The sequence below is a fragment of the Tiliqua scincoides genome, chromosome 7 (genome assembly GCF_035046505.1).
Source record: "Tiliqua scincoides isolate rTilSci1 chromosome 7, rTilSci1.hap2, whole genome shotgun sequence".
Classification (NCBI taxonomy): Eukaryota; Metazoa; Chordata; class Lepidosauria; order Squamata; family Scincidae; genus Tiliqua; species Tiliqua scincoides.
This window is the reverse complement of record NC_089827.1, coordinates 9,567,839-9,595,707: the sequence shown is the minus strand read 5'-3', so window position 1 is coordinate 9,595,707 and position 27,869 is coordinate 9,567,839. Positions and strand designations below refer to the sequence as shown.

General features: G+C 41.5%; 1 protein-coding gene across 4 annotated transcripts in view; it reads right to left on the bottom strand.

The window, feature by feature from the left end:
• Window positions 1–924: 924 nt before the first annotated feature.
• Window positions 925–27,869, bottom strand: part of WASL (WASP like actin nucleation promoting factor) — a 39,695-nt gene continuing 12,750 nt past the window's right edge. The window contains exons 2-13 of one of the 4 annotated variants that reach the window (XM_066633288.1): window positions 22,955–23,089; window positions 21,813–21,899; window positions 20,530–20,626; window positions 16,419–16,442; window positions 12,959–13,127; window positions 10,141–10,183; window positions 9,291–9,444; window positions 8,325–8,342; window positions 6,100–6,623; window positions 4,516–4,624; window positions 3,718–3,813; window positions 925–2,347 (exon numbers count right to left, since the gene is read on the bottom strand). In XM_066633288.1, the coding sequence (XP_066489385.1) occupies window positions 3,752–3,813; window positions 4,516–4,624; window positions 6,100–6,623; window positions 8,325–8,342; window positions 9,291–9,444; window positions 10,141–10,183; window positions 12,959–13,127; window positions 16,419–16,442; window positions 20,530–20,626; window positions 21,813–21,899; window positions 22,955–23,089 (1,422 nt within the window). In that variant the 3' untranslated portion in view covers window positions 925–2,347; window positions 3,718–3,751. Of the gene's footprint in view, window positions 3,814–4,515; window positions 4,625–6,099; window positions 6,624–8,324; window positions 8,343–9,290; window positions 9,445–10,140; window positions 10,184–12,958; window positions 13,128–16,418; window positions 16,443–20,529; window positions 20,627–21,812; window positions 21,900–22,954; window positions 23,090–27,369; window positions 27,440–27,869 lie in introns of those variants that run through there. The other 3 variants (XM_066633290.1, XM_066633287.1, XM_066633289.1) reach the window with 3 other exon arrangements.

Sequence of the window (27,869 nt, the reverse complement as noted above, 5' to 3'; positions counted from 1 at the left end):
ATCTATGGCAGAAATCAGAGAACAGCAAATTAATTGAGAGGCTGGGGACCGAATCTGTCTCAATAGACAATGGGAAAAAACACATCTCTCCCCCCCCCCCCGCCCTCAACTATTCAGAAGTCACCATCCCAAATCAATCTTCCTCTCTACTATGTAAGTGTTTTACCCAAATGCACTAACTTTCTATAATCTGACCAGTCTGTGCTCAGTGACATCATTACGTGAGCTTCCCCCCCCCCAAGCTGCCTACCAGTGCACCTTCTTCCTCCTGCTAGAGGAAGTGACAGGTAGGAGAGACAGCAAGCAGTGCTGCAAATATTGAAAATATTTTTATCCTGTTGTGAAATTTTTTACTTACAACATGTATATATTATACAGGCCTACACACATTTTGCTTTCTTAAAACCTGTTCTTGGGTATATTTGGGGTGCTGAATCAAAAAATGGCATCAACTTTGCCCAACTGGCTCTACTTTGGGGGGGGGGGGTTCAGTGTAGCCACCTTATATGCTAATTCAAGCAGCTTCCTCGTGAAATTTGAAGATATGGCACCTATCATGCAGCTAAAATTCCAGATAAAGAATTATGTTTACAAAGCAAACCTGCTATCCATAAATTACGTTTGCTACAATCTGGACATCAACATATTGCAAAGAACAAGTAAACACAAACAGTACAGTAACTGTAAATGCAACTAAGCTGTTTGGGAAAGCTGAAGAGCTTTAATTGCACATTGCTGTCTTGTAGCAGTTACCAGTTTCTAGGGGGAACTGTACAGTAGTCCAGGGCATTCTATTTTCTTCCTAAGGCTTACTTGGGCACAATCCATTCTGAGATAGTGAGGCATGGAAATAGTGAAGAGAAACACCAACTGCTTTCGTACCCCTTGTCTGCAAAAATCAATTCACTGATAAACCACACTGCATTTTAATACAGAGTCAAATTAATTTTATTATGCTCCATGATGAATTGCCACCAGTGCAACATCCTATTCACTGTACATTTCCAAAAAAAGGAAAAAAAGCCAAAGAAAATTCACATACCAAGAATTTCAATTTGATGAAATGAAGAAGAAAAAAAAACTGAATGATTGAGACGTTTTCAGAGTACAAGCAGCTAGCTGATATTGTCTATGTATAGTGTTAAGATAAAAGCCTCATGCTCGTTTGTGAATTGCCAAGCGTCACTTGGACGGTCAGTTTTAATCAGCGCATGAGGCTAGCTGTGTTACAATGATTAGCAGTACTGATTCACGGGCATGAAAACACTGCTTCTGGCCCCCACTGGAAGCAGAAAAACATGCAAGTGTGACGTTTTAGTCTCACTGTAACTGCAGTCATGCTTTAAAACCATACAATGCTATTGAAAGCAAACAGTTGAACTTTTGTGCTATAACATGGATACATTTCTATAGGGAAAAAGAAAAGTCAAAAGCCTGTTTTGGCAAGTGATTCATGGATTACATACAATATTAAACCTTTTCCGAGCTCTCTCAAACTCCAGAAGCATGTGCTTTATCTCATGCTAATCAAGGAACGTCTTTGGAAGCCACCTGAGCAGTATCCCCTTTAAAATGCCCTTCCTGGTATCAGAACTACAGAGATAACATTAAAAGCTGGACTGAAGGCCACCAACATCTTTTCCCCACCATGCGCACATTCTTAATCCGACTAGGCAGCATTTGATCCAGGCCTCAGCCAGACTGCTCACAGTCCTCAGGCAGTCCTAGCAGCAATGCTAGTTTGAAAGTCTTTCTAGCAGAAAACAGACCTATAAATACAACGGCAAGGAGAAAGATACTTTAATCTCCTCTCCCAAGTAGTGTGCTTAAAAAGTTCGTCATCTGCTGAATCGTTTTTATCTTCTGTTTCACTGCACTTTCTTTCATCAACATAACCTTTTAAATTCTGTCCTCCTTATGGAAATTAAAAACCCAAATGCTAGACACGTGTTAACAACTGCACTATAGGAATCCAAGCCACATCATGCAGGTCCAGCCTGCCAAGATCAGGCCAACACTGGGTTTCAGTAAATACAATTCTGTCCAATACACCATGAATAGAGTAGGAAAAATAGCACGGAAGAGCTCGTGTTAATTGTACTCCAAAATATGTCTGACTTGAATCATCATTTTGCATCAGTGAGATGAGTGATACTTCCAATGTTTTCTTCCTGCAGATAAAGGGTTAGCATTGCCATGACCCATCTCAAATGGGGGAAGGTAACCCCCAACTGTTAAATCCATTAGTAAAGATGAAAACTCAGATTTTTCCCATCATGTATTGGAATGCAGTTTCCAAGCATAGGGCCTCTCACATCTCTTACAATTCCATCCCTTCTGATTAATTCTAAAGAAAAAAAGACAACCAAACATTGCAACAGGCAAATTCAGCACGTATAAAAAGCAGTGGTTTACAAACTTTGTAGTAGTGAGCCTTCTCCCAAAAAGGTAAAAAGGCAAGCTGCTCAGCTGGCTCTGCCAATTCTTGACTGAAGGTCTAGAGATTTAGAGTCAAGAGAGGAAACAGGGTACACTGGCTTAGTGTTTTAAGTTCTGTAGGAAAAGCCTGTGAAGAATATGGATGTGGACCTCAGCATCAACTTGATAGCTGAGCCCGCACCCCACTGAGCTGGCCAAGGCAAATGCAGAAACCAAGAGAGGCCAAGGGACTGTATCATCAGCAAGTAGCTTATGCTTAGCCCCACCCCATAACTGCTCCCATCACCCAAAGGAGAAGCCTGTCACAGTAAGGAGAATCATCTATTTAAGGCACCCATCTCTATATCAGTACTTTTAAATTTCTAGCTGTAGAATCTGGTGCCTTGTAGTGCTGGTTCTACCACAATCCATGCAGAGGTTGCACTGCTTAAATTCATTTATTAGTACACGGATTCCCTACGCATTTTTAAAATTAATTTAAATCCATTATTGAGCAGACATTTACTGCAGCCCTTCGGTAAAAAAGTTTATACAAAAATAAATAAATGACTGTAGCAGTTGCCATAAATTTAGACTCTTCTTTGTGTAAGGTAGCTGGCAAAAAATAATAATCATAAAAGGTGATAAGTTGTCATAGATGTCATGTTCTGTGACCTGCACTGGCATGTTCCTAAGGGACTGACTGGTTCAGGCAACAGTGTTTTTTCAGTAGGAGGCAACACTGCCCCAGATTCAGGGAAATTTTTCACAACGGTTTATTTTTTCTAGTGATTATTTTATGCGTAGCTTAATGCTAAAACTGTAGTGTTAGGAACTGAAATTGTCCATTGTTTTATCAGCCTCATCCATGTAGCAGTTTCCAAATGAAAGGGCTAAATAAACTAGGAGCTGCATTGCTTTAAAGAATGTAGTGCTATACTAGGTTTTAATAAGAAAAATTTAGATACAGAAAAAGTAGGGTATGAAAATAGTGTTTTTCCTTCTTGCATTATAACTAAATACATTTAAGGTGTTTGTCAATCTCACATATTACATTTAAACTCCCTTATTGATGGAATGGAAAGTATTCACATGTACATTGAGCAACCTGATGTAAACTTGCACACAGTAAATTGGGAGTAACTTTGTATAGGATTATGACAAACCTTTACAGATTAAATGAGGTATTGCACAGATTAATAAAAAAGCAAAAGGCAACAAAAATATACAGCAAATTGGTAGAACATTTACATGATAATTTTACAGAATCCATAGACAGAAAGTAGTTTAGTAATTCACCTTAAAAATATATATATGATATATAATATATTGATCAGTCATCCCATTCGTCGTCATCCTCAAAGTCTTCTTCATCTTCTTCATCCTCATCTTCATCTGGTGGTAAGAAAGACTGGTTTTATTTTGCAAAAATTTGAATACAACATTCACTACTTCTTGTTCATATGCTTTTATCTGTTTTATCTGTTGTTAATATGCTTTTATCTGTTTATCTGATTTATCTGTTTTTAAATTATGTTTTTTAATTTGTTTTAACCTTTGTTGTAAGCCACCTTGAGTCCCTCCGGGGAGAAAGGTGGGGTAAAAATAAAGTTAATAATTAATAATACTTTTGATGCCTATATGTAGCACCAGACTGGCTATGAAACCCTTGGTTCAAATCCAACCTCTGCCATGAACTCAATGGTCTACTCAATGGGATTGGTGTAAGGATTAAAATATGTGAAATTTTGAACATTCTGAAGCATTAGGTAAACGCCAAATATTATTAAGTAAATGCCGCAACTATTATCGTTCACATCTGTATAGAATAGTACCATTGGAGCCCATTTATCTGTGGACTTTATATCCATGGCTCAACATGGATCCCCTGGAGCTGTGTTAAGCCAGACTTGGTTCCACCTGAACCCCCCAAAGAGGACCGGAGATAACAAGTTGGACTTACTTAAATTTCGTCCTCTACACAATTGCTCAAGGTCAAGGAGCCCTAAGGTTGACCGCCCCTGTATTAGAGGTTATAATGAGGTGCATCAACAGTAAATATTAAGAGTGTTCCGAAGACTACTTTTAATGGTCTACCTGAAGAATGAATGGCTTTGCTCCTTTTCTGCATAACTTCCATTAGTGCTCCTACAATACCCGTGGTGGGCGCAGGCGTAGGTGGTGCAATCTCTTGTCCATCAGATACCTTGGGAAAAGATTTGGAAGAGTTCAGAACATTTAACCCTTGTTCTTTCAAGAAGCCTGGAAAATCAGCAGAAGACTGACGAAGAACAAGCATATAATAAGTTTTAATGCTTGTTACTCACTAAATGACTTCTTAGCTGGAAGAAAGCCCTAAACAGTTAAGATAATGGTATTTTAGAAGGGCAATTCTTTTTTATAGAAGCATTTTGCTAATGCCTATCGATTGAATCCTTGTACAGGCAGGTAAAGCCAGTGTCAAATTTCTTATCTGAAACTCATCTGGTGGGAAAATGAAAGGCTCTATTGTAGAGTGATTAGAAACAAAGCAAAACAGAAGGCTGAGGATAGAATGAAGGATGATGAATAATTTAGAGAGAAAAAACAGGCAAGGAGGGGCAGATATATACTATCTGAAGAACTGTACTACCAGAACACAATCTATTCCATCTATCAGTGATTTTTGGATTCAGATTCTAGCTCATGTGGAGGCCAGACTGATCTCCACAAGAAGCGGGGCTTTCTTGGCTGCCACATCAAAGCTCTGGAATTCTGACGACTGTTCATTTGGCTTCTTCTTTCAAGATATTCCAGAAACAGAAAGGTAGTTTTGTTCTGCTCTGCTTCCAGAAATTCTCTATCATGCATTTTACTTTGAATAGTATTAACTTTTAAAGATGCTTTACACACCTTTCAAAGCAGTAGCTGAAAAGTAGTTCAGAAAGATCAGTCAAGAGAAATTCTATTCCCATTTTAAAAACAGGAAGAATGAGTCTGTATTACCCATTTTTAGCAATAAACATTCATTTAGGCAGAGGTAAGGTCAAATCTTCTTCCCCTCTTTTCACACTAATTCAGATCAAGGGTGCAATCCAAACCTGCCCTGGAGTAGGCAGGCCGGCGGGCCTGTGCTGCATCCAAGGCAGGATTGTGGTTGCAAGCAGCTCAGCCTGGGGCAAGGGGAATTGCTTCCCCCTACCCCAGATAAAGCTGCAGCAGCCTCAATGGGACTACTTGGATCTGCGCCACCTCAACTGGTAGTGCAAATCCAAGCAGTCTGGGACTGCCCCGGGCTGTCCGGGAATGGGGTTAGGATCCGGCATAACTGCCAGATCCTGGCCCTGCCTCCCGCTCGCCACCTGCCCTCCCCCGCCCCAAAATGCCTTCTCCCCACCCTCCCCCAGACTGCTGCGTCAGCCAAGCTCCGCCAACGCAACCTACCTGGCTCCCAGGGTCAGCGTGGGGACCTAACCCCACTTAGGTCGTCATGAAAGTGCTTTATGGCATTTTTGCGACAGCCTTGGACCAGCGCAAGGGACATGTGCCGGCCCAAGGCCTGCTTTGGATTGGGCCCCAAGTCAAAGAAATACAAGCCTGAAAATCTTTTTTTAATATGGGCACAGGTGTTTTGGTTCAACATGTTTTGCTAGAGGCCTAGAAGTTTGCAATCAGAAGCTATACATAGAGAGTGATACTCACAGATTTCAGCTGTATACCCTGTCGTATCTGGTCAAGCAGCGCATCTCTTCCAGAGCAAGAAGCTGGTCGACTGTTCTGTTCTACTTTCTTTAGTTGCGCACCTTCTCTGATTTGATCTAAGAGAGCGGCTTTGTTTCCTGAAGAGACTGGAAGTTGATGGTCAACCTCCGATGGAAGACCAGGAGGCGGGGGAGGACCAGGAGGGGGTGGTGGAGGAGGAGGGGGTGGAGGCACACCAGAACCACCCGATGACGGTGGTGGAGGGGGTGGTGGTGGGCCTGAGGGTGCAGAGGAAGAATGAACTGGAGGGGGAGGAGGATATATTCTATTTGGTGGAGGGGGAGGCCCCACGGCACCAGGTCTAGAAGGCGGTGGCGGAGGTGGTGCTGCCGTTGGAGCTCTTGAAGGAGGTGGAGGTGGTGCTCCTCTTCCCCTAGCAGGAGGTGGTGGAGGCCCTGAGCTATGTGGTGGTGGGGGAGGAGGAGGAGGGGGACCTCCCCGAGATGGTGGGGGTGGTGGAGGAGCTGAAATCAAAACAAACCAACACACAGTAGTCAGACACACCAAAGAGAACCCTTGTACAAAATAAGAACAGCATCAACATGCACTGCTTATTTGATAGCAGCTCTGCGTTTACTTTGCCCTTTCTTTGAAGAACCTCACACTCAATTTCTGGTTCAACTTTCCCATCAAACATCATCCATAAAAAGCTAATTACTATACTAATTTTGTAATGACAGCATGACCGTTTTATCATTCCCAGTTAAACTTAATATTTCTTGCGTTCAGACTAGCTTCCAGTTGTACATATATGCTCGTTCTGTGGGTTGTGCAATTACTACGGACAGTAACAAAAGACAGACTTATTCTCAAACTCCTGCATATTTCAGTGACATCCTACCTTCATATTTTTTTATCTCTAAAATTTTGCGTACATAGAGCATTTGAGGAAATCTGTTCTATACACCAGTAGAGCATAACAAAAGAAAGCAGTTCTATGTACAAAGAAATTTCATATTTACATTTAGGTTCCAATGAAGTTTTAAATTCTTAATGCCCTGTATTAAACTTTTGAACCTAACTGACTAGACTGCTCTAACAGCGACTCAATATGGTTTACATCTTCATATAGCAGTAGAATGGAGAGTTTGTTCTGAGCACATACTACCCAAGACTGGTTCATCACCATGAGACGAACCAAGCAGGGAGTAGTTGGTTAACATGAATTGCTAACTGCAATATAGACTCCAATACAGATGGCAGGAGTATAGGCCTGTCTAACTCCTGCCCCATACGAAGAACAATGGAAGCCTCTGAATAGTCATTCATGTACAGTCATGTCAAGTTCAGCACATTAGCTCAACATGAATGCACAGGTAGATATGGCAAGGCATGCATTTGGGAAGAATAGCAGTTGGTTATGCAAACTAAGGCCTTTTGTTTAACTTGCCTGTTTGCCTCCCTTTTTCTGTTCACACGACAGGATCTGTTTTGCACACTGAGATGTATACTAAGTTTTATAATGCTAGGTTTGTGAGATAATTCTGGTTTAATTTCAAATAGCACTTTGACCCTCACACCCAATTTTAGAAGGGAAAGGGCAGAGGAAAGATACAAGATGCATTGCAATGCAGTATATGAAGCAAGGTCTCTCTCAAACATAATTTTCTGTACCTGCTGCAATTGTTGACTGCCTCCCCAGTTAAAGGCTAAAGCATTTGCTTTAAGATTATGTATATATGGAGAAAGATTTGAGTATTAATCTCCCATCAGTCAGCATCAACTCCTCGTCCAGTGGAAATCTTAAGCAATTCATTCATATCAAAGCCTATAAGTCAGTTATTGGTAAATGCATTTCATTTAGCCAACAACAGAGAGACTTACTATTAGAACACTCTTGGGACTCACTCAGAGGAAAACACACTTTGTTCAAAATACCCAAATCAACACACATGCACACTTCAAACCATGAAAGATAGTTATATTAGGCTTACTGAACCATGTACAAACAAGCAGGTTAGTGCCCTTAGGACAGATTAATTGCAGCACACTTTGCCAAGAATTCCAACTCATGGCAAAAGAGACACCCGCAAAAAGTGGCTGTAATTTAAATAGTAGCATGCCGGTTTGTAAATCCAATGTTCCAGTGCTTAAAATGTTTATGTACTTGTGTGTCGCATACCACCACAACTTGAAGAACTTTAAAGATTAGACTCCATACATACCACTCCAGCGTGGTGGACCTGAATCATAAATGTAACACATATTAACTTTCTCTAAAGCACTCTAATCTCACCAACTTCCCATATTTTATCCCCACAAAACAATACATCTGAGTTCCAAAGCCTGTCCAATATGGGTTAAGCCAGTGGTTCTCAAACCAGTGGGTCACAACCCAGTTTTTGGTGGTTCGTGAACCTGACAGGGTAGATTAGGCCATGTGCATCAAAGGTTAAATAACCTGCTATATGGGGGGGGGGGGAAGAGAGAGAGAGAGAGAGAGAGAGAAAGCATTGCAGTCCAATCACCATTATAGCCACAGAGGCTTGAGCGGCTGGTAAACTGCAATCTTTTTTTTTTTTTTTTTTTGGGATACCCATGTTAAAATGTTTGAGAACCACTGGATTAGACTCTCAATGCAGATAACTAGCCAGCTAGCCCTTGACATACCCACTGATAGTATGCAATTAAGGTCACAATCCTATGCATGTCTACTTAGAATCAAGTCCCACTGAGTTCACTAGAACTTAGTCCCAGGTAGGGGTGCATAGGATTTCAGTCTAAATCACTGACTTCTTGCAGTCGAATTATCTGCCCCACCCTCCCCAGCGTCTAATGATATTTGTTCATTTGCCAAAGAGATAAAAACCAGAAACATTTTTAAAAATGTACACGTGGCAGAGACTTGTATCTACACTTAGAGTCTTGTTTCTGGCTCTGTAGTGCTTGCAGCTTACAAGACAAGCTTTTTACTGAAAAGAGCAGAAGACTCGGCTGCTTACATAAATTGAAGCTGAAGCACACTGCATCCTGAACCGAATTCAATAAGATTCACTCCCAAGTTCCTGTGCCTAAGACTGTAGCAGAAAATATGAACTAATTTTATCTAGAGAAGTTTTCCTGAGCATGCCATAAACACAGGCTTCAATATCACGAATATGATTACTGGACTGCATGAGGAGAGGACTCACCTTGTCTACGCAGCTCATTTTTAACAGCTTCTACTCCTCCTGTTTTTTCAATAAAATCATATATAACCTTGGATGTTTCTTTGTCTTTTAACTGAGCCTCTGAAATTCCACACATATCAAACAGGTTTTTCAGCTCTGGATCCAGGTTGTTAACCTATGGGAAATATTTTACACCTATTTGCAGCTACCATTTTGTTCAGCATGTAGTACAACAAATTCCTGTACTTTTCACTGAGTTTATCTAAGCTGTTTCATATTTCACTACAGTATGTCACTTAACAACAGGGATGTTTTCTCCAGAAATGCATCACTGAACACATTTGTCGTGCAAGCATCCTAAAATGGCAGCTGGGTAATGCCCCAGAATACCTTGAGGCTGCCAGTAGTACACCAGAAAGCCTTGCTGCACCATAGTGCACTTGCCACGACCCACTAAAAATCGGGTCAAGACCCACAGTTTGGGAACTGAAGCTCCACCGTTGTAGATGTGGTTGGTTGTTGACTGACATGTCATTACGCAGCACATACCTGTATTTTAAAAAGAAAGTATTTCTTCAACTAATCTTTCCTCACAAAATCCTCATGAGTCAGAGAATAAGCCAAAAAAAAAAAAAGGTACAGGATAAATTCCTGTTTTTACACATGAAGCTTGAGCATTTTTGCTGAACTGTTTACAATGCAAATATACAAGTTATACCAATCAAAATACATGTCAGATTACAGTTGCCCTTCTTCCTCTTTCGGTTCCACAAACAGTGTTCTCAAAAATAGTGAGCAGCCAAAAATTCAAACCTCTAATGCTAAAAGGCGCAGAGTTTTGAACAATTTGTCACTATCAAAGCTTACTTACATCAAAACCTGTGTTTGGATCCCAGCCAACATGTCCAATATGTCTGGGGAAACAAACAAGCAAAAGACATATAGGGTTAAAGCAACTATAAATATTGTGCGTAATCTTCAAGACTAAGAATGGCCCAGTTACTCCACTGATACAAAAACGATTATATGGAAAAGGTTGGGATGAGACACAGCATGATTCCACACCAGAACTATTCCAGAGAATCTGCTCATATTATTTAGACTAGTCAGTGTAAAAAGACTGACTGATAGTACTGTAGCTTAGAAACATCAGAGTTAGCTAAAGGGAGTTTCTAACAACTTTCAAAAGCAGACTCCCTGAAGACTCAAAAAGGTCATATTATACTGGCAAAACCCCTTTTATAACCAGGGGTTATAACCACTGTGAATAGAGTTCCTTCTGAAGGAACTGCAGTTTTTCTGTATGAAAAGCACAGCATGGACTATATAATGTATTTCAGCTTCCTAGCTGGGTTCAGTTCCTAGCACAAGTTCTAAGCACTGATAAAAACCATGAGATGCCATTCTTAAGACTTCAGTGGCAATTTAAAAGTGATTTTCAAACTTCCTACGCAGAAATAGGAGCTTTTCCACGTGGATTTGTATGCCAAAGAATGCACATGCACTTCTCTTGAAAGCCCTGCATACCGCAAAGACACTACAGTACATTTTGTAGTGCTTGCTCAGAACATCAGCCAGATCTCATTGATGTCCAATGCAAGTTAATTCTGTACCCTGGAGCATTCTCCAAGACACACTGTAACGGAAGATCTGGAGCAGTAGACAAGCTGACTTTCAGGAAAGTTTGCTCATGTTAGTGATCTCATCCAGGAATCTCAGAGTTCAGAGGAACACCATTTGAAGCTCCAAAGTCTAACTACTAATTATCCAGTATACTCGGACAGGTAGCACACAAGTGAAAAGGGATTGAAGACTTACTTCCTAACACTAACCAAACAGAAAGGAAAAACACTAGTTCCCTTAGTGTTTAAATGCTCAAACCACCATTTGATCTGCCTATTGATTTAGATGACAATGGCCAATTTACTAACAGGTTTTGGCCCTCTGAAGTTCAAAGGCTTACATGAGAATTGGTGTGCTTATGCTTTAAGACAGTAGGCGCCAAACCCTGGCCTGCAGGCTGGATCCGGCGCCTGCTGTGATTCTTCCCTGGAGTGAAGGGAGCTTATCATTCCACGAGGGAGCCACTTCATTGTGTCTGATCGCCCCCAATCTTCATGCCGGCCAGTCACTTCTGGGTTCTGTTGCCCCAGCAGGCTTTGTGCCTGGATTTCCAGGCAGACATGGCTGGCTGGGGTGAAAACTGGGGGCGATTGGAGGCGCAATGAAGAGACTCTCCGGTGAAACGGTAAGCTCCATCCACACCAGGAAGGCTTTAAGTGAACAAGACAGAATGAGTGTTTGGGGTTGTCCAAACCTACTTTGAGGAGACAACAGGTTGGATGCAGAAGCACCACAGACTTAACACAGTCTTCTTAACACAGACTATATCTCTCACAGAACTACTATTTTACTCTTCATGGAAGTTAGAATTCTAACCAAAGCAACTGTTCACTACTAAATGGCAGCAAGATACTACAGTCACAAGTTGACAATTGGCATTATCACCAGGATTCTACAGGGTGGACTTGTGTGAACTGGGCTGTATTTTTTGTTTGTTTGTTTTTGGCTGTGTATGCTCACTAAACAGGTAACACTAAACAGATTTAAGTCCCTTTTTTATTTTCCTCATTTTTCCGTTGCAGACCAACTGAAATGAAGATTAAGTACAGGCGTCCCCTGGTACCAGCAGATCTGCTATCTGCAGATCCAGTTCTCTGCACCTCCCTTGTACTCATTACCTTGCCTTTGTTCTTGCTTTTACAGAATGCTAAAAGAGGAATGCAATGAGCAGGCAGGCAGGAGGGATGATAAAGGGAGAGACAGGCAGAATGTTAACAGGTAGCCTTGTTTCCTGCTAATGCTCTGGCAGTCTCTCCCTTTATCATCCCGGCTTGACCCATTCCCATGTTAGCAACCTGTAGAAGCAAGGATTTAAGTGATCTGTAAAAGCAGAAACGAAGGCAAGGTTAAAGGCATGGGTGAGCGAGGGGCTGAGAAGCCTATACTTACTATAGAATTCCCTCTTATCCACGGTTTCAGGTATCCAAGAGGGAGAGCAGAAACATATCCCCCATGGATACCGGAGGACGCCTGTATGACTGGACAAGAGAACAAAAATGAATCTGGCCTGTAGCTAACAGCCTCTTAGAGATTCACTTGAATGGAAAGCCCCCCAAAATCCAAACTTCCTGTGCTGCTTGAATACTCCAAATCCGACACCCTCCCATTATTTCTTCTGCTCCTTAATCATTCCATATCACTTTGTAATGAAATGGCTTTGCTGAAATCTAAGCGCGAGCACCGAAATATTCTATTTTATAAATATCCAGTCAACTGCATCTTAAAACACTTTGAAATTTATATTTTCGTGATCGTTTGGGGGGGGGTGGGCAGAGGGCTCCTTTCTCTCTCACACGCACAAAATGATTCTCTCCATGCGGCATTCAACCAATTAAGTGTGGGAAGCACTGAAACTATAATGCAAATACGTAGGCAGAAGTCTTTAGGTTTCCTCTTTTGTCTGCTTGGCTTATAACAGGGCTTAGCATACAGAAGCAAACTTTAAAATCTTGCATAAATGATTAGATGCTAATCATTAGGATTAACTCAAGACTTTAAAAAGAGTATCTATTGTTAACAGCCTCTTCCTACAATATAAATTCTGCAAAGCGAACAGGCACTCTTACTGGAAGTTGCTTGGAGTTCCAATATCTGCCTTTGTCAATCTCTTCTTTTTTGCTTTTGCTTTTTTCTTCTCTTTGATATATGAGATATTGTTGATTTGTGAGCCATAAAATCTATTCGTGGTGATCTCTGGATTTTTGATATCAACCGTTGCCATCGGTAGACTTGGACCTGAAAAATTACAAAAGCAGGCATTCGATTTGCAGTACTTTGGCTGCTCTTATGCTTCTAAGACTTCATGAATCACATATTTTGTGACACATATTATAGAAATAGGGAAAGGAAACAGAATTCCTCTCCAGAGGAATTGCAGTTATACCTTACCTAGCAGAGCAACACAACAGAAAGTCAGACTATCTTTTTCTGCTCTTCTTTTAAAAAATGCCTGCACATTATGATCATGATGTTCAAGTTCTGAGATGGTGAGCATACAACGCTGGATAATTTTTTTCTTATATGCAACAATAATAATATCCTCCGCTCAGAAATCTGTTTAACATATTTTTCAGTGGCAGGTCCAGTTTTAAAGTCTTTTGATTCCATTTTGCAGTGGAAATAAATGGGAAAATTATGTGTCGTAGTTTTTGAGAAGAACTCACTACTCCTTGTTAATCCTTGCGTGATATGCATTCAAGTTATTGGCATCAAATTGAGTATGCTTACAAGAAAAATCAAGAGGTGTGCATTAGCAAGCAAACAGCACATGATTTATTTTAAGTTCTTAATGTAGGAAAGAGACTGGACTCTGCAGTGCATACTGTACACACTCTCCTTAACTAGATCTATTAAGTCTGTGCTGCTTTCTTCTGACTGCGACATGTGACTTTTTACATTGGTACAATAATAAGCACCTGGGAGGTGCTTATTATTGTACCAATTATTATTGGTACAATAATAATAATAATAATTATATATAATAATATATATAATAATATTATTATTATTATTAATTATTATTATTATTATTATTAATCCCTTATTAACAAGGGAGGGCACCAGGATGAGGTCTCTTGTTATCTGGTGTGCTCCCTCCCTAGGGCATTTGGTGGGCCGCTGTGAGATACAGGAAGCTGGACTAGATGGGCCTATGGCCTGATCCAGTGGGGCTGTTCTTATGTTCTTAACTACAATTCCCAGGAGGCCTTGCAGGTCTTGTTGTCTGGTGTGCTCCCTGGGGCATTTGGTGGGCCGCTGTGAGATACAGGAAGCTGGACTAGATGGGCCTATGGCCTGATCCAGTGGGGCTGTTCTTATGTTCTTACCTGGTTAGTACATACATAAATATTGCAATACATAAATATTGCAATCATGTCTACTTTCCCACATATATGCTGTGGAATCACTACAGGCAGCTTGCTACAAAAGCAGGTAGGCACAGAAAAGCCAAGCAAGAGCAAGTCAAGCATGAATTTCACATGTAGGGCTGGGTTTGAGAGGAGGAAGAGGCATTAGTTCTAACACTCTACTGTCAAAAGGAAGGCAGCTGCAGGAATTAACAGATCTTAGGAAACATCATATTCATTAAAGGTATAATCTAGAGCTAAACTTTGGGTTGCATTTTGGCTTAAGCAAAGTAACTGCTGTACTTTACTCCGTAAGTTTACTAGAAACACTGCAACATTCAAATCTTAATACCATGCACACATAGATTAGTTCCATCAAATCCACATCAGGTAGTATGGGATATATTTTTCGGGACAGCTCCAGGACAGAGGTTTATCTTGGTGATAAAAAAGGCCTCAAATAATACCAGATGTGCCAATCAAATGTTCAGATGTGCCAATCAAATGTTCAGATCTCTCTGTCAAATTAAGGATTTCCGGATTCTGGCTTTATGAAACATAAAATTAAGTGAAACATAAAATTAAGTGTCTCATAGTATTTCCAAGCAAGATGAGAGTTGAATGGACTTGGTCCGGGGTGGAGGGAGAGAGGGAAAAGAATCAGATTTCAGCATTTGATTACACCTGTATTTTATATGACGCTAATTTACTTCACAGTGTTGAGACAATAAGATGAGACAATCTTGTCACAACAAACAATAAAATAGACACAAGTAAATCTGAAGTAAGGTTCCTCTAGCACACCATAGAACAAGAAACTATCAATCTAAATTTAGTCATAAATCTACGACACTTCTACACTGAAATCTTCCATTGCTTGAAATTTCATCTCCTTCTAAGAACATTCTGAAATCACTACATTTAACTTACTTTTCATATGCAAGTCTAATTTGATTAGGTATTTTAACCACTTTAAATTTTCACACCAAACAGTAACCTCAACGCAGAAATAATTTGCAGCTCATGAAAAGTCAAGCTTACCATTTGCATTTGATTTTGGCTGTCCACGAGGAATGCATGAATCATCTAATGAATTTACATTTTCTTCCAACACCGCCATATTTATATCCAACAAAACTTTCCCCATCATAAAACAAGCACCTTCCCCATCAGCTGTGGAGAGCTCTATTAGCGAGGATGAAAGGGGCCTATGAAGTTCATCATTCGGAAGAACTTGACAATACAGTGGTCTTAAACACCCACTGACATTGATATCTGCCACATCCTCAGAGGGATTTCCCGAAAACGTAGTACAAAACATGGCAGTATTTGTGAAACTTCTATATTTTGCTCAAATGCTGCCTGCAGGAGGGCAGTTTGCCACAGGCTATATCTGATTCTAGCTCATGTGTTAAAATGAAACTGAACCACATGATTCCTGGTGAGCTGTTTAAAAACTAATTCTGATAAATCCCTGTTTTCATCCCGGCCATTATGATGGCGGGTCAGTAAAACCACAGCTAACTGCTTCGTTTTGAAGAGACTTTTCCATTAACAACAAGAATAAAAACACAAATCCCAGGAAATTACAGGCTAATGCGTTTTACATAACCATTAATGCCAGTTTGTTTAATCCTACATTTTTCCCCCTATGCAACACTAAGCAAGCATTCTAATGAAAGGATAGTTTTAAAGCGGCTGGAGACATCTACTGAACTTATGTGACAAGTATCCGATATTTGATGGTTTTTAAAAAAATAACCATATTTCTAATCCAAACAGGTACATTCATCTAATTCTAGCTCATGATTCGCAGCTACAATGAATTCTGCAGACCTAATGCCAGTTTTAAAAGACAGTGAAATCTGTGGTTTGTCACCACCACCTAGACATATTCACCGATTTTTACCCAATCCTTTTATGCCACTGGCTTGTGGTTCTCCCCTGTGTCATTCTTATAAAGTGTCTTTTGCAGTCTTATAAAGCGTCTTCAAAGTGTCTGTTGAGCAATTCTATAGCTAATCATCATAACTATAACTATATAGTTGCCTACTGAAACACAAATGACAGGCACTTTTGCTCTTTAGAAGCGATGAGTTTTAAAAAAGTTAGGAGTTAAGTGAAATATTTAAAGAGGAAGGTGACTAGAAGGTTCATAGTCCAACAAACAGAATCTTACCATTTGGAAGATCTCGTCTTTTCTCTGTTAAAAAAAAAAGAAACACATACATTGGTTCCATTAATGCATAGTTGAATGTTAGTCTTCAAATACTTGCTACACATTTTCTAAATTTGTCTAGTGATAAACACTGCATCAGAAGCTGAAGAAAAGGAAAAACCCACCCCACTTTCCTTTATTATGGAAACTGGTTTAAGTCTCCTCTAACAGCCCAAGGATGACCTCAAAATAATCTCCCTGTAGGGCTGTTATTGATTTAGTTGAACACAGGCTTAGAGAGTCAGGCTTTCAGTGTTAAGTCACAATTCAGTGCTATTTCAAAAGAAAACTTGGAGTTAGAATTGTACTATTTTCTATTGTAATTTTATGCTTTAATAGTAAAAAAAGCATGCATAAATTGAATATAGCAACCACTATTACATTTAGTTCTTAGTCAAACCAACACAAAAGATCCTTCCGTTTACAGCACAGTTTGGTTCTCATTTCAAATGAACAATTCATGCTAATATTAAATTTTATTTCCCCCCGTTTCAGAAGTGGATATGCATCACATTGCTTGCACCTCAGAGGTCATGGGTCTTATTTGGCACTTCAGTGCCAATCAAGCCTACAAACCTAGTTAATTGCAAATACCCGATAGTAAACAATAAAATGGGCAGTAGAAGGCTAAGTGAACAATATTATGTGAAGTTGCTATGTGAAGTTGCAGATACTTCACAACAACTGCACTACATCCTGCTTAAACAAGCCTCACAAAGTGTAACACCTCATCTGCTGTTTTGAGAAGTGGGCCTTGGTATCTCACAAGACCTAGGAAGAGACATTGGTTTCTGCTCTTGGGCTTAATTGTAAGGGTCCTAGAATTGTGTTTGCCCACAAGATTTGAACACTTAGCTGTATCACATATCACACTTCAAATGAAGTTATGTTTTGCTGTCTTGCCTTGTTTAATATAGATGCCACTGCTATTCTCACAATAGTAAGAATTATTTCCAGCACAGTAGTACAGACTTAGAACTCCATCTGGTGGCTAAAGATAAAAATTGTCTTGTATAGTATAAGCCAGGGGTGTCCAAACTTTTGGCAGGAGGGCCACATAATCTTTCTGACTCTGTGTTGGGGGCCAGGGGGAAAAAAGAATTAAATTACATTTAAAATTTGAATAAATTTACATAAATGAATATATTAGAGATGCAACTTATATGAATGAATGAAGGTCTTGCAGTAGCTCGAGGCCTATAAAAGGCCTTGCACAAAGCAAGGCCGGCCTTTTGTTTGCTGCCACTGCTGCATCACAGAAGTGAAATAGCAAGTAGTCGAGGGAGCACTTGTCCCACAGCTCAGGTGAGAGGTTGAACAGTCGTCCTCATACTGAGAGCAGTTGTGTCGGCCAGCATGGGCTCCAGCAAGTCTCTGGAGGGCCAAAGGCTCATTGGAGACTGGGGGCTCCCCGCGGGCCAGATTGGGAGCCCCTGAGGGCCGCAAGTGGCCCCCGGGCCGGGGTTTGGGCACCCCTGGTATAAGCAATCATAAAAGACTTGATTTTGCCTTCAGAAAATATTCTTGCACAAGCACAAAACCAATGATAACCCCTGGTAAAGGAAGCACCCTGGTCTTTCACTGTATGGAAGGCACAAGGAGGAGGGGGCAGGGCATCTAAGCATTAATTACACTGATCCCTGAAAGAGGCATTCTGGCAAAGATCTACAACATGCACAGAATCGCTAACGTTACACTGAAAGTGGAACTGCTATGGTACAGCAGTTGTTGGTCATTATCTGTCTATCACCAATTGTTTGTGTGAGGAGAGAGAGACCTGGAAGACAGTGTGTGCTGGCACGGAAGTCTACCTCATGGACATAGAAGGTGTGGTGTGAGAGAGAAAGTGTCAGTTGAAGCAATCAGATGAGCTAGTAGGAAATCCACCACAAAAGCAGCTTTGGTTTTGCAAAACAGGTTTTCAAAATATAAACATTTACAAATTTTGCTCAATGATATCAAAGAGCAGGAAGAATTTCAATCTTACTTCCTAGGGCTCAAACTGTTAGCAGCACATTGCAGCTACTTTGCTTCAATCAAGGGACAAATCTAGATCAGGGGTGCCCAAACCCCAGCCCTAGGGCCACTTGCGGCTCTCGAAGACTCCCAATGAGGCCCTCAGGGAGACCCCAACCTTCAATGAGCCTCTGGCCCTGCGGAAACTTGCTGGAGCGCACACTGGCCCGAAGCAACTGCTCTCAGCGTGAGGGCGACTGTTTGACCTCTCGCGTTAGCTGTGGGATGAGGGCTCCCTCCACCACTTGCTGTTTCACATCTGTGATGCAGTAGCGGCAGCAAAGGAAAGGCCAGCCTTGCTTTGTGCAAGGCCTTCTATAGGCCTTGAGCTATTGCAAGACCTTCATTCATTCGCATAAGTTCATCTTTAATATATTCATTTATGTAAACGTATGTAAATTTATTCAAATTTTAAATGTAAATTAATTATTCCCCCCCGCCCCCAACACAGTGTCAGAGAGATGATGTGGCCCTCCCGCCAAAAACTGTGGACACCCCTGATCTAGTTGAACCACAATTAATCCCTCATTACCTTTGCCTTATAGATGATAAACTCTTTTGGCAGAAATTGGCCGAGGTGACAAGGCATCGTACAATTGCATTGCATAACTAGTACTTTCTGAACTTATACATTGTGATTAGGTGCAAATACTACATTTGCACACAGAAATATACCGGTATCCTCACGAGAGAGAACTGCGAGTCCAAAACTTAAGTCCAGTTCATACAACACACTACTTTATCCACATGAGCTAAAGTGAGGTTGCCCACTACCATTCTAGTGATGAGCATGTTCCCTCAGCTTGATCTGAGTAATTGGTTACATGTCTGCAATCTACCGGTTCTCACATTCTCTCTTCATGCATGTGCGTAACTGGAGAAAGGTCAAGACTGTCTATGCGCCCAATATTTATTGTGCAAACAGGCACTGAGGCACAGATGGTTTTCAATAGATACTTCATTAACAGCGCAATCCTATTAAGCACTGGCACAGAGGATCCACGCAGTCCATGCCATATCCAGCGCGGATACTGAGCAGGCTAGAGGTCTCCTGGGGGTAAGGGAACATTTGCTCCCTTATCAAGTATTGAGCCCTAGCCTGCCTGATGGAGCTACTTGGATCTCTGCCAGCAAAACTGCTACTGCAAGTACAAGTACCCCATGCAGGACTCTCAGAGCCAGGATGGGGATTAGGATATGGTGGAGGCCTCCTCCACCATCCCTGTCCCTTCCAGACCTCAACTGCCCCTGCCCCAAAACAGCGTTACTCACTTTCTTTCCACCATCCCCCATACTGCTTGGTGCTGCATTTACCAGCGCCAGCAGACACGGAACCAGTGGGATGGCACAAGCCTTCCTGCTAGCACTATCCTAGACTGAGATTTTTTTTTTCACTTTAATCGTGTCATGGACCAGGTATTGCTGGATCTTATTTGCAAAACATTGCACTGACATTCACTGCATTTGCCCAATGTAGAAGAGTTCACTTTGCATACGATTTGTTGGTGATGACTGTACTTACGTACACCCATGTCCGACACACTTCTTGATTGTTTCAAGTTGTGAATAAGTAATTTCTCATGAATTAATGCACTGGGGCATTCAATGATGAGAGAGGGGTTGTAGCTCAGTGGTTGGGTACATGCTCTGAGTGCAGAAGGTCCTAGGTTCCATCTCTTACATTTCCAGGTGGAACTGGAAAAGACCCCTGCCTGGTCTGAAAACCTGGACAGCCCTACTGCTAGTCAGTAAAGGTAATATTAATGTAGATGAATCAGTGGTCTGACTCAGTAGAAGGAGCTTCCTAATGTTTGCCGTATTTGATTAACAGCTTAAATCAGCTGAACTTGGAGGAGGGCATCTCAGTTTGTTTCTTTTCAACATTCACCAGGGACAGGGTGTCTTTACACTCTCACACACTCAGAAGTTTTTCCACCTCCTGGTAACCAGTACCATCCTCAAACTAAGTTTAAGCAAACAATTGTGTTAAGCCTTCAGATGTTCATTCTGAACAAGCTCCTCACAGAGCAGAAATACAGGAAAACTTGATACATACCAGATTTTCGCTGCCGTCGTCCAAGTAAATCTGTTATTGTCTTCTGGAATTTTTTTGCTTCTTCTTCACTAGCAAAATTAAGACCCATCTGACATGTCTGAAAGACAATAACTCTCCAATCAGCATAATTAACTTTAAGAAACTACACAAGAACTTGCACACTCCATACAACCTCAAGAAAGCTGAATGAACAAAAGTTGCACTGAAACTTCAGCATTAAGCTGTGAGCTTATCTCCTATTGTCTTTAATAAGAACTATGTACCTAGCGCACGAGTTCTCAAAGCATGGGTTGTGAGCTGCTGAGGGGGTTCACAAAACTAGGTTTAATCCCTGGAATCTGCTATCTGAAACCTCAGAAAGCCACTGCCAGTCAATACTGACAAAACTGACTTAGATGGACAAACATCTTACTCCAGCAGTTCTCAAAGTGCGAGTTGCAACAAAGTGTAATGGGGGGGGGGGGGTTGGATAAGTTTGCATATTATTTTTTGGCAGCTGCAATAGCAGTTTGAGAACCTGTGACTCAACAGGTACAGAAGATGATAAATTTTAAGCTAAATGAAAACAAATGAGTCTGTAAACCCGTGATTGGATCCAAAGATGAGTGAACGGAACTTGATTTGTGCCATGGGGTTTTTCTACCACCTCCTCCCCACTGCACTCCTGTGTCTCCTGTGAGGTTAAGGGACTCACCAACATGGTGTGGGGTAGAAACAGGAGGAAGGACTGGTAAGGGAGCCCTCTTGTGCAAGGGGAATTGCCCTTTCATTTGTATTAAGTTCTGCTGAACGCAAGCCAACAAAATCACAAATATGCTTTCCAAAGTGAATTACCATCAGGAAATACATTTGAAATTGCACAGGCCATTACAGTACTTGGTTGAACAATTAACTGGATACCATTTCAGGTGCAGGGAGTCGAAATGATTTTGGCTGGCTTTGGCAGACAAAGATTTGTGGTCACCAGGCCTCTCCTCCAGGGGCATCTTGTCCTCAATTTGTATCGTACTTCCAAGATGCAGCACCAGAGTCAGAGATATCCCTTACTTCCCACCCCATTTCCCAATGGGGAGGAAAAGAGGCACTCATACTTTTCCTGCACACTTGTCATGGCAAACTAAAATATGAAATGGTATGCATGTGCAAATACCTGTTCATGGCAGCAGGGAAGTAAAACTTCTTTGTTGAAATTTATCACTTGACACTTTATAGGTTGTTTAAACAAAAAAGCATATGCTTAAGGAGATAACAGGGCAAGAAACAAAGAACAATGAAAGACTTACATCTCCAGCAAAGGTATGAAAATATGCTCTAGGACTATTATATACAAAGTTATTATACAATTCTTGTTCCCATAACTGCTTTCCATCCTGAAAGAAAACAAGAAAAAATGCAAATATAATAGTGATTACAGTCATGTTCCACTGCAATTTCTGCAAGTTAACCAAAACTAATTTCTTCTCGCACCTTAGAGATTCCTAGAAGACATCAATAGTATCTTCTTGGAAAACTCAGCAGTAGCATTACTCCAAAGGCAGACCCATGCACTTATTTCTTGGTAATCTGCTCTATGCAAGTGTTTTCACAACACAGTTTTGGAAATGTACTCGTATGGGTTAACTGCACAAATTCTACACAGCTTCTTTATACAGACATTTATAGCTTAGATAATGGTATGGATTGTTGTATTAGAAGCTGCTTGAGTATGGCCAAGATCCAAAGCTTAGACATATATGCACAAAAAGCCATATGTAACTGAAGTTTTATTTTGGCAGTTTACTACTGATAAAAATATTTTAAATTACATAGCCACCTGTCTGTTGAATAAGAATTTGTGCAACAAAATCAAGAAGCAAAGTTACATCCTTGCATGTCCCTCTGCCGAACTAGAAGTTGGTTTTTTTTTTTTGAAGTAGTTACATGTGTCACAGACCTAAAAATGCCTTCCACATTTGTTACTAGAGTTTAATCATTCTCTCTCTTTCTCTCTCTCTCATACACACACACGTTGTTTCCAGATACAGTCATCTTTGCATCTTGCACAAGGGTTATGTCCTAGTATCAGTGCATAAAGCTAAAACTGCATATACTCAAAATTGCCTTGAAAATTCCCAACATCTGGAAAATGCATACTGTCTGTTTAACTCACAGAGGACACAGGCTGGAGCAGAGACCGAATGCAGCTTCTTTCATTGACCCCTGGCTTCCTTCGGGGCATGAATTTAGTAAGTAGAAAGGCAGGCGGAATAGCCTGTATTAGTTGAACTGCTGTTTGTTTTTGTTGTTGTTGCAGATCGCATAAAGTTGAAACTGCACAAGTCTCTCAGACGCTAGATGCAGGGCTGACAGTATATGCAATCCATGCAAACTATCCAATCCTCATAACAAAAATTTAAACTAAAAGTGGAAAAAAAGACATGCTCACCTTTATATCGTATAATCTGATAAAATAAGACCTTTGTGGATTGTCTTTAACAAGGCAGGTTACACCACAGCATTTCTTTGACCACATGGCATTGCGATCTGCTGCATATGTCTGAACCACTGCAGAACACATTGTCTAAAAAGAAGAAAGTAAGACTTTAAGATTTGGAGCTTATCATCATGCTACACCTGTGGTATTTTCAACATACAGAGCAATTATGACATCAGACACCACTAGTCTCTCCTTATTAGAAAGAATTTTTTTAATTAACAGCAATACAGTTCTTAGTGAGGTATCTCTTAGAACAAATACAAGGACAACTAATGCATATATCTGCTTAAAATAGCTGCCATTTTGAGATAAATATAGCGCTAAACATTAGTAACCTTTATTCAAAAAGGGTTACATAATCCCACTAAGCTTGCAACAACTGGGAACAAGGTTTGGTAGCGATTTGGCAGATATCAGATTTATTGTAGCTAAGAGGTAATAGTTTGAAGTTGACCGCAAGGAATATTGAGCAAAAGTGCATTATTTTTATTCTTTTGTATTACGAATTCTGTTAGCCGCCTTGAGCCTTGGAGAAGCGGAGTAGAAATCTTTAAATAAACAAAATCTTGCTTGAAGGTCTACCTAGCTCAGTTATACTCACAGCGCAATCCTAAGATCATGCTGAACCATATAGCACATCTGCGGTGACTTGGAGCAGGTCACGCCAGCACAAAGACATGTGCTGGAGCACCAGATCCTGTCCCTGCACAGATTGAAGCAGGTAGGTTTGCACTTGGTTGTTGCAGGGAATGGGTGAGGGTGGTAGGATAGTGTTCTAGGGGTGGGGAGGAGAGTTTCTGGGCAAGGTAGGGTTGAATGGGAGGTTGATTGGGCCCTGGAGGAGAGCTGGACCAGCAGTGGCAGTACAACATTGTATCTAAATGACCAGCCGCGGCAACCTACATGGGCTGCTCAAATTTGCACCAGCTAAAGAGCTGGCATAGATCTGAGTAGCCCCATAGGGCAGGCTGAGGGGGAAAAATATCGCTGTACACCCTGAGGTGACCTGCTCCTAACCTGTGTAGGATACAGTGCAGGTCATGCGGTCTGGCCATACTGGTGCAGGTTAGGGTTGATCTGCCCATAAACCAAGTATTTGGGGGTCAAGACCAACAAAATAGCCAAACTTCAGCTCTTATTTTCAAAAGTCATGGATTTGCAGCTGTAAAGAAAGGGTGGGTCTTAAAAACATCTAACTTCTCATCAGATGGCAAGCAGCAAGATAATCATCCAAAAACACCTTCTCTAAGCACTTCAAAAACCCACTTAGGAATCTTCACTGTTTACAGTCTTTCTTTGCAACAAGAAACATTGCAGAATGCATCGGCTGGATCTATACACAATATAAAGTTAACATTACTGTGCAACAGAATTCTATGCAAAACATAAAATGCTTTCAGACCACCAGCTTCCTCTTGTTGGCAACCTTCAGTCTCAAGAGACTATGGTATCGCGCTCTGAAAGGTGGTTTTGGAACATCGTCTAGTGTGGCTGAAAAGGCCAATCCAGGAGTGACAATCCCTTCCACACCGGGAGCAAGTGCAGTCTGTCCCTGGTCTGTCTCCCTGGCTATGGGCCTTCCTTCTTTGCCCCTTAGCCTCAGACTGTTGGCCAAGTGTCTCTTCAAACTGGGAAAGGCCATGCTGCACAGCCTGCCTCCAAGCAGAACGCTCAGAGGCCAGGGTTTCTCACTTGTTGAGGTCCACTCCTAAGGCCTTCAGATCCCTCTTGCAGATGTCCTTGTATTGCAGCTGTGGTCTACCTGTAGGGCGCTTTCCTTGCATGAGTTCTCCATAGAGGAGATCCTTTGGGATCCGGCCATCATCCATTCTCACGACATGACCGAGCCAATGCAGGCGTCTCTGTTTCAGCAGTGCATACATGCCAGGGATTCCAGCACGTTCCAGGACTGTGTTGTTTGGAACTTTGTCCTGCCAGGTGATGCCGAGAATGCGCCGGAGGCAGCGCATGTGGAAAGCGTTCAGTTTCCTCTCCTGTTGTGAGCGAAGAGTCCATGACTCGCTGCAGTACAGAAGTGTACTCAGGACGCAAGCTCTGTAGACCTGGATCTTGGTATGTTCCGTCAGCTTCTTGTTGGACCAGACTCTCTTTGTGAGTCTGGAAAACGTGGTAGCTGCTTTACTGATGCGTTTGTTTAGTTCGGTATCAAGAGAAAGAGTGTCAGAGATCGTTGAGCCAAGGTACACCAGCTTCCATAATATTTAAATTTAGACTTCAGAGTTACGAAATTCTCAAGTTAACGAAAACTCATTCTGTTTTTATGATGTAGTACTTAGTACCATGGATACAGAACTATTTGCAAAAGAGCCAAGCTGGGAGGAGAGCGACAGGCCAGACTCATGAGTGAGAGGAGATAGTTTGGTGTTTTGACTGCTGTTTTCTTGCCTTACAACTTTCACATAGGCAATGCTTAAAAGAGAGGCACCAGGCCTCAAGTCTAACCAGATGCAGTAACTTTGGACTTGAGAGCTTCCCCCACGGCAAATGGCTACTAGTTGTGATCAGGAATGAAGTCAGGTGGTAGCTGGGTTTCACCTACAAAAGACGTCTGTTTCAGCTGGGTTTCATGTCTGTTTCCAACACTAAGGGTTACATTTATATGCACCAGTGGTGACTGAGCACCTAGTTTTCACCCTTGCTTATATTTCTTTCAGGTTCTGTTCTGCAAAATCAAACATTTGCCATCTACTACAATTTATAGACCAACTCTAGTTCTACACGACTAGTTGCCACATGCGCTCATTTCAAGGTTCACGGAAGCCTGAACACTACTAGCAGGACTTGTGATTTATTCAGAACAGGCTTATAATCTGATGAACTAGAACAGCCAGTGTGAATCCAAGACACAATTCAAAGAGAAAAAACCATATGTTGCTAATTATGGTTACTAGACATATTAGTTGATTATTAAATTTCTTGACTTGCCATCTATTAAGCTATCTGTTCCAGTCACTTTGAAAGACGTATTTCGAAGATGTAGATTTTGCTACAGCACTCCACATAGCAAGCCTACAATTACTTCTGCGAGTTTTGTTATGTTATGTTTTATTTTTTAGAACTTTTTTAACAGATCTGTCAAGTTGTGGCACTGTAAAAGCATCCGTGGCCAACATTTTTGTTGTTCAAAAGAATTAGGTTCAATAACGGGAAGATCATTTAATTAAAAGATTACAGTACGGGCACAATAGCAAAGAAGTGCCGTAGAATCACTGAAGGTTTTTAAGGTGATATAGAGGCAGTTGATTAGCTTGGCGGACAAGCCTAGTCTTTGCAACAGGCTAAACCTGTATTGGGGATGTACCAATACAGACCAAGTGAATGTTCCTTCCTACAAAAAAATCCTACAAAAAAAATCCATACATATAGAATACTAGCATGTCAGAATGAGGATGTGTGTTTCCCAAACTGTGATTGTTGGTGGGTCATGAAACCTACAAGCTGATAGCTGCCAAGGAAAATGCATGGAGTCCTATGGAAAGTGAAACTGAGTCGCACTAAGCATTAACTTGCCACGAGACAAACATGCCTCAGTCTATTTCGAAGGGTAGGCTGAGAGGAGCGCAACACCAGGGTGGTCCTGATCCAGTGAATGCAGGCCCAAAAAACACTCAAGAAGGAAGCTCCTCTCCGTCAAGCTGACAAATGTACTGAACCCTATGAAAAGCGAAACTAAGCCATGCGTGCACATTTACTCACAAATAAATAACCGTGCCTTGGCTCCTATTAAAGGCCAGAAGAAGGGAAATTATTTATCGTGTTGCTTACGGTGGTGGAAGGGGGGTGCTTTTACTTACAGATGGCTGCAGGAGGTGTGGGGAGCATTGGAAAAAAGTGGGTACAAAGTACTTCAGTTGCAAACACAACTAGGAAGTGCTTTGCGTCCTTTTTTTAAACGTTTTAAGCATCAGGGAGCCCTACAGGGGGCTGTCCGGGGTTCCCACACCTCCTGCAACATCCTGCAGCCACCTGAAAGTAAAAGCATCCCCTATTCCACCCCTGTCCTCACCTTCTCTCCACCCCTTAAAGGGACAGGGGACTCTATTTGAACTGGTGTGTCATGAGCCACCAGTTTGAGAACCACTGATAGAGAAGCTTCAGCTGGTAAGGTGAACATCCTTTTTTTGTACACTCATCTTGTAAAACAAGATGGGTGCTGATAGAATGTCATTTTATAAACCAGGTACTGGTGCTAAAAAGTTTGGAGATCAGTGGTCTACATCCCTTCTTGCTGACACACTAGAAGCCCCCCTGCCCCATCCACAGTTTGTTTTAGAACATCCCAGACAGAGTTTTAGGGTGCAATACTATCCTGCGCTGGAACAGACAAGCCAGGAGATGCTTACCTGTCATCCTTGCATCGGCTCATCCGAGCCAACACAAGGCGCTGGGAGGAAGCCGGTGTGGAGGCTTCCGTCAGTCTCCGCAAGCTGGTGCTTCTGGGAGCACGGGCTTGGCTTCCTCCCGAGGAGGTGCAAACGTGCCTTATGGCACGTTTGTGACCCTCCCGGGCCAACCCAAGGGACTTGGGCCGGCCTTACACTGTTAGGATTGCGCCCTTACTCTCTTAAGTCAGGACAACTGATTGGCTGATTTGAGATCTGCTTTCAGCAATACACTGATTAATCCAAGCTGGGTCAGAAACAAAGACGTGCTGCATGGAAACAGATATTCATGTGCAGTGCAGCTATTTTTAAAATGCAGATAAGACCAACATATCTTTGCTGAAGCAACATTTAGTTCCCACAAACTCAGAAAGCACTCTTAAGCTGAATGTAATGAAGCGTTTACTTTTTTTCCTGTGAAATGCTGACATTTCCAAATTGATTACCATTAAAATCAATCT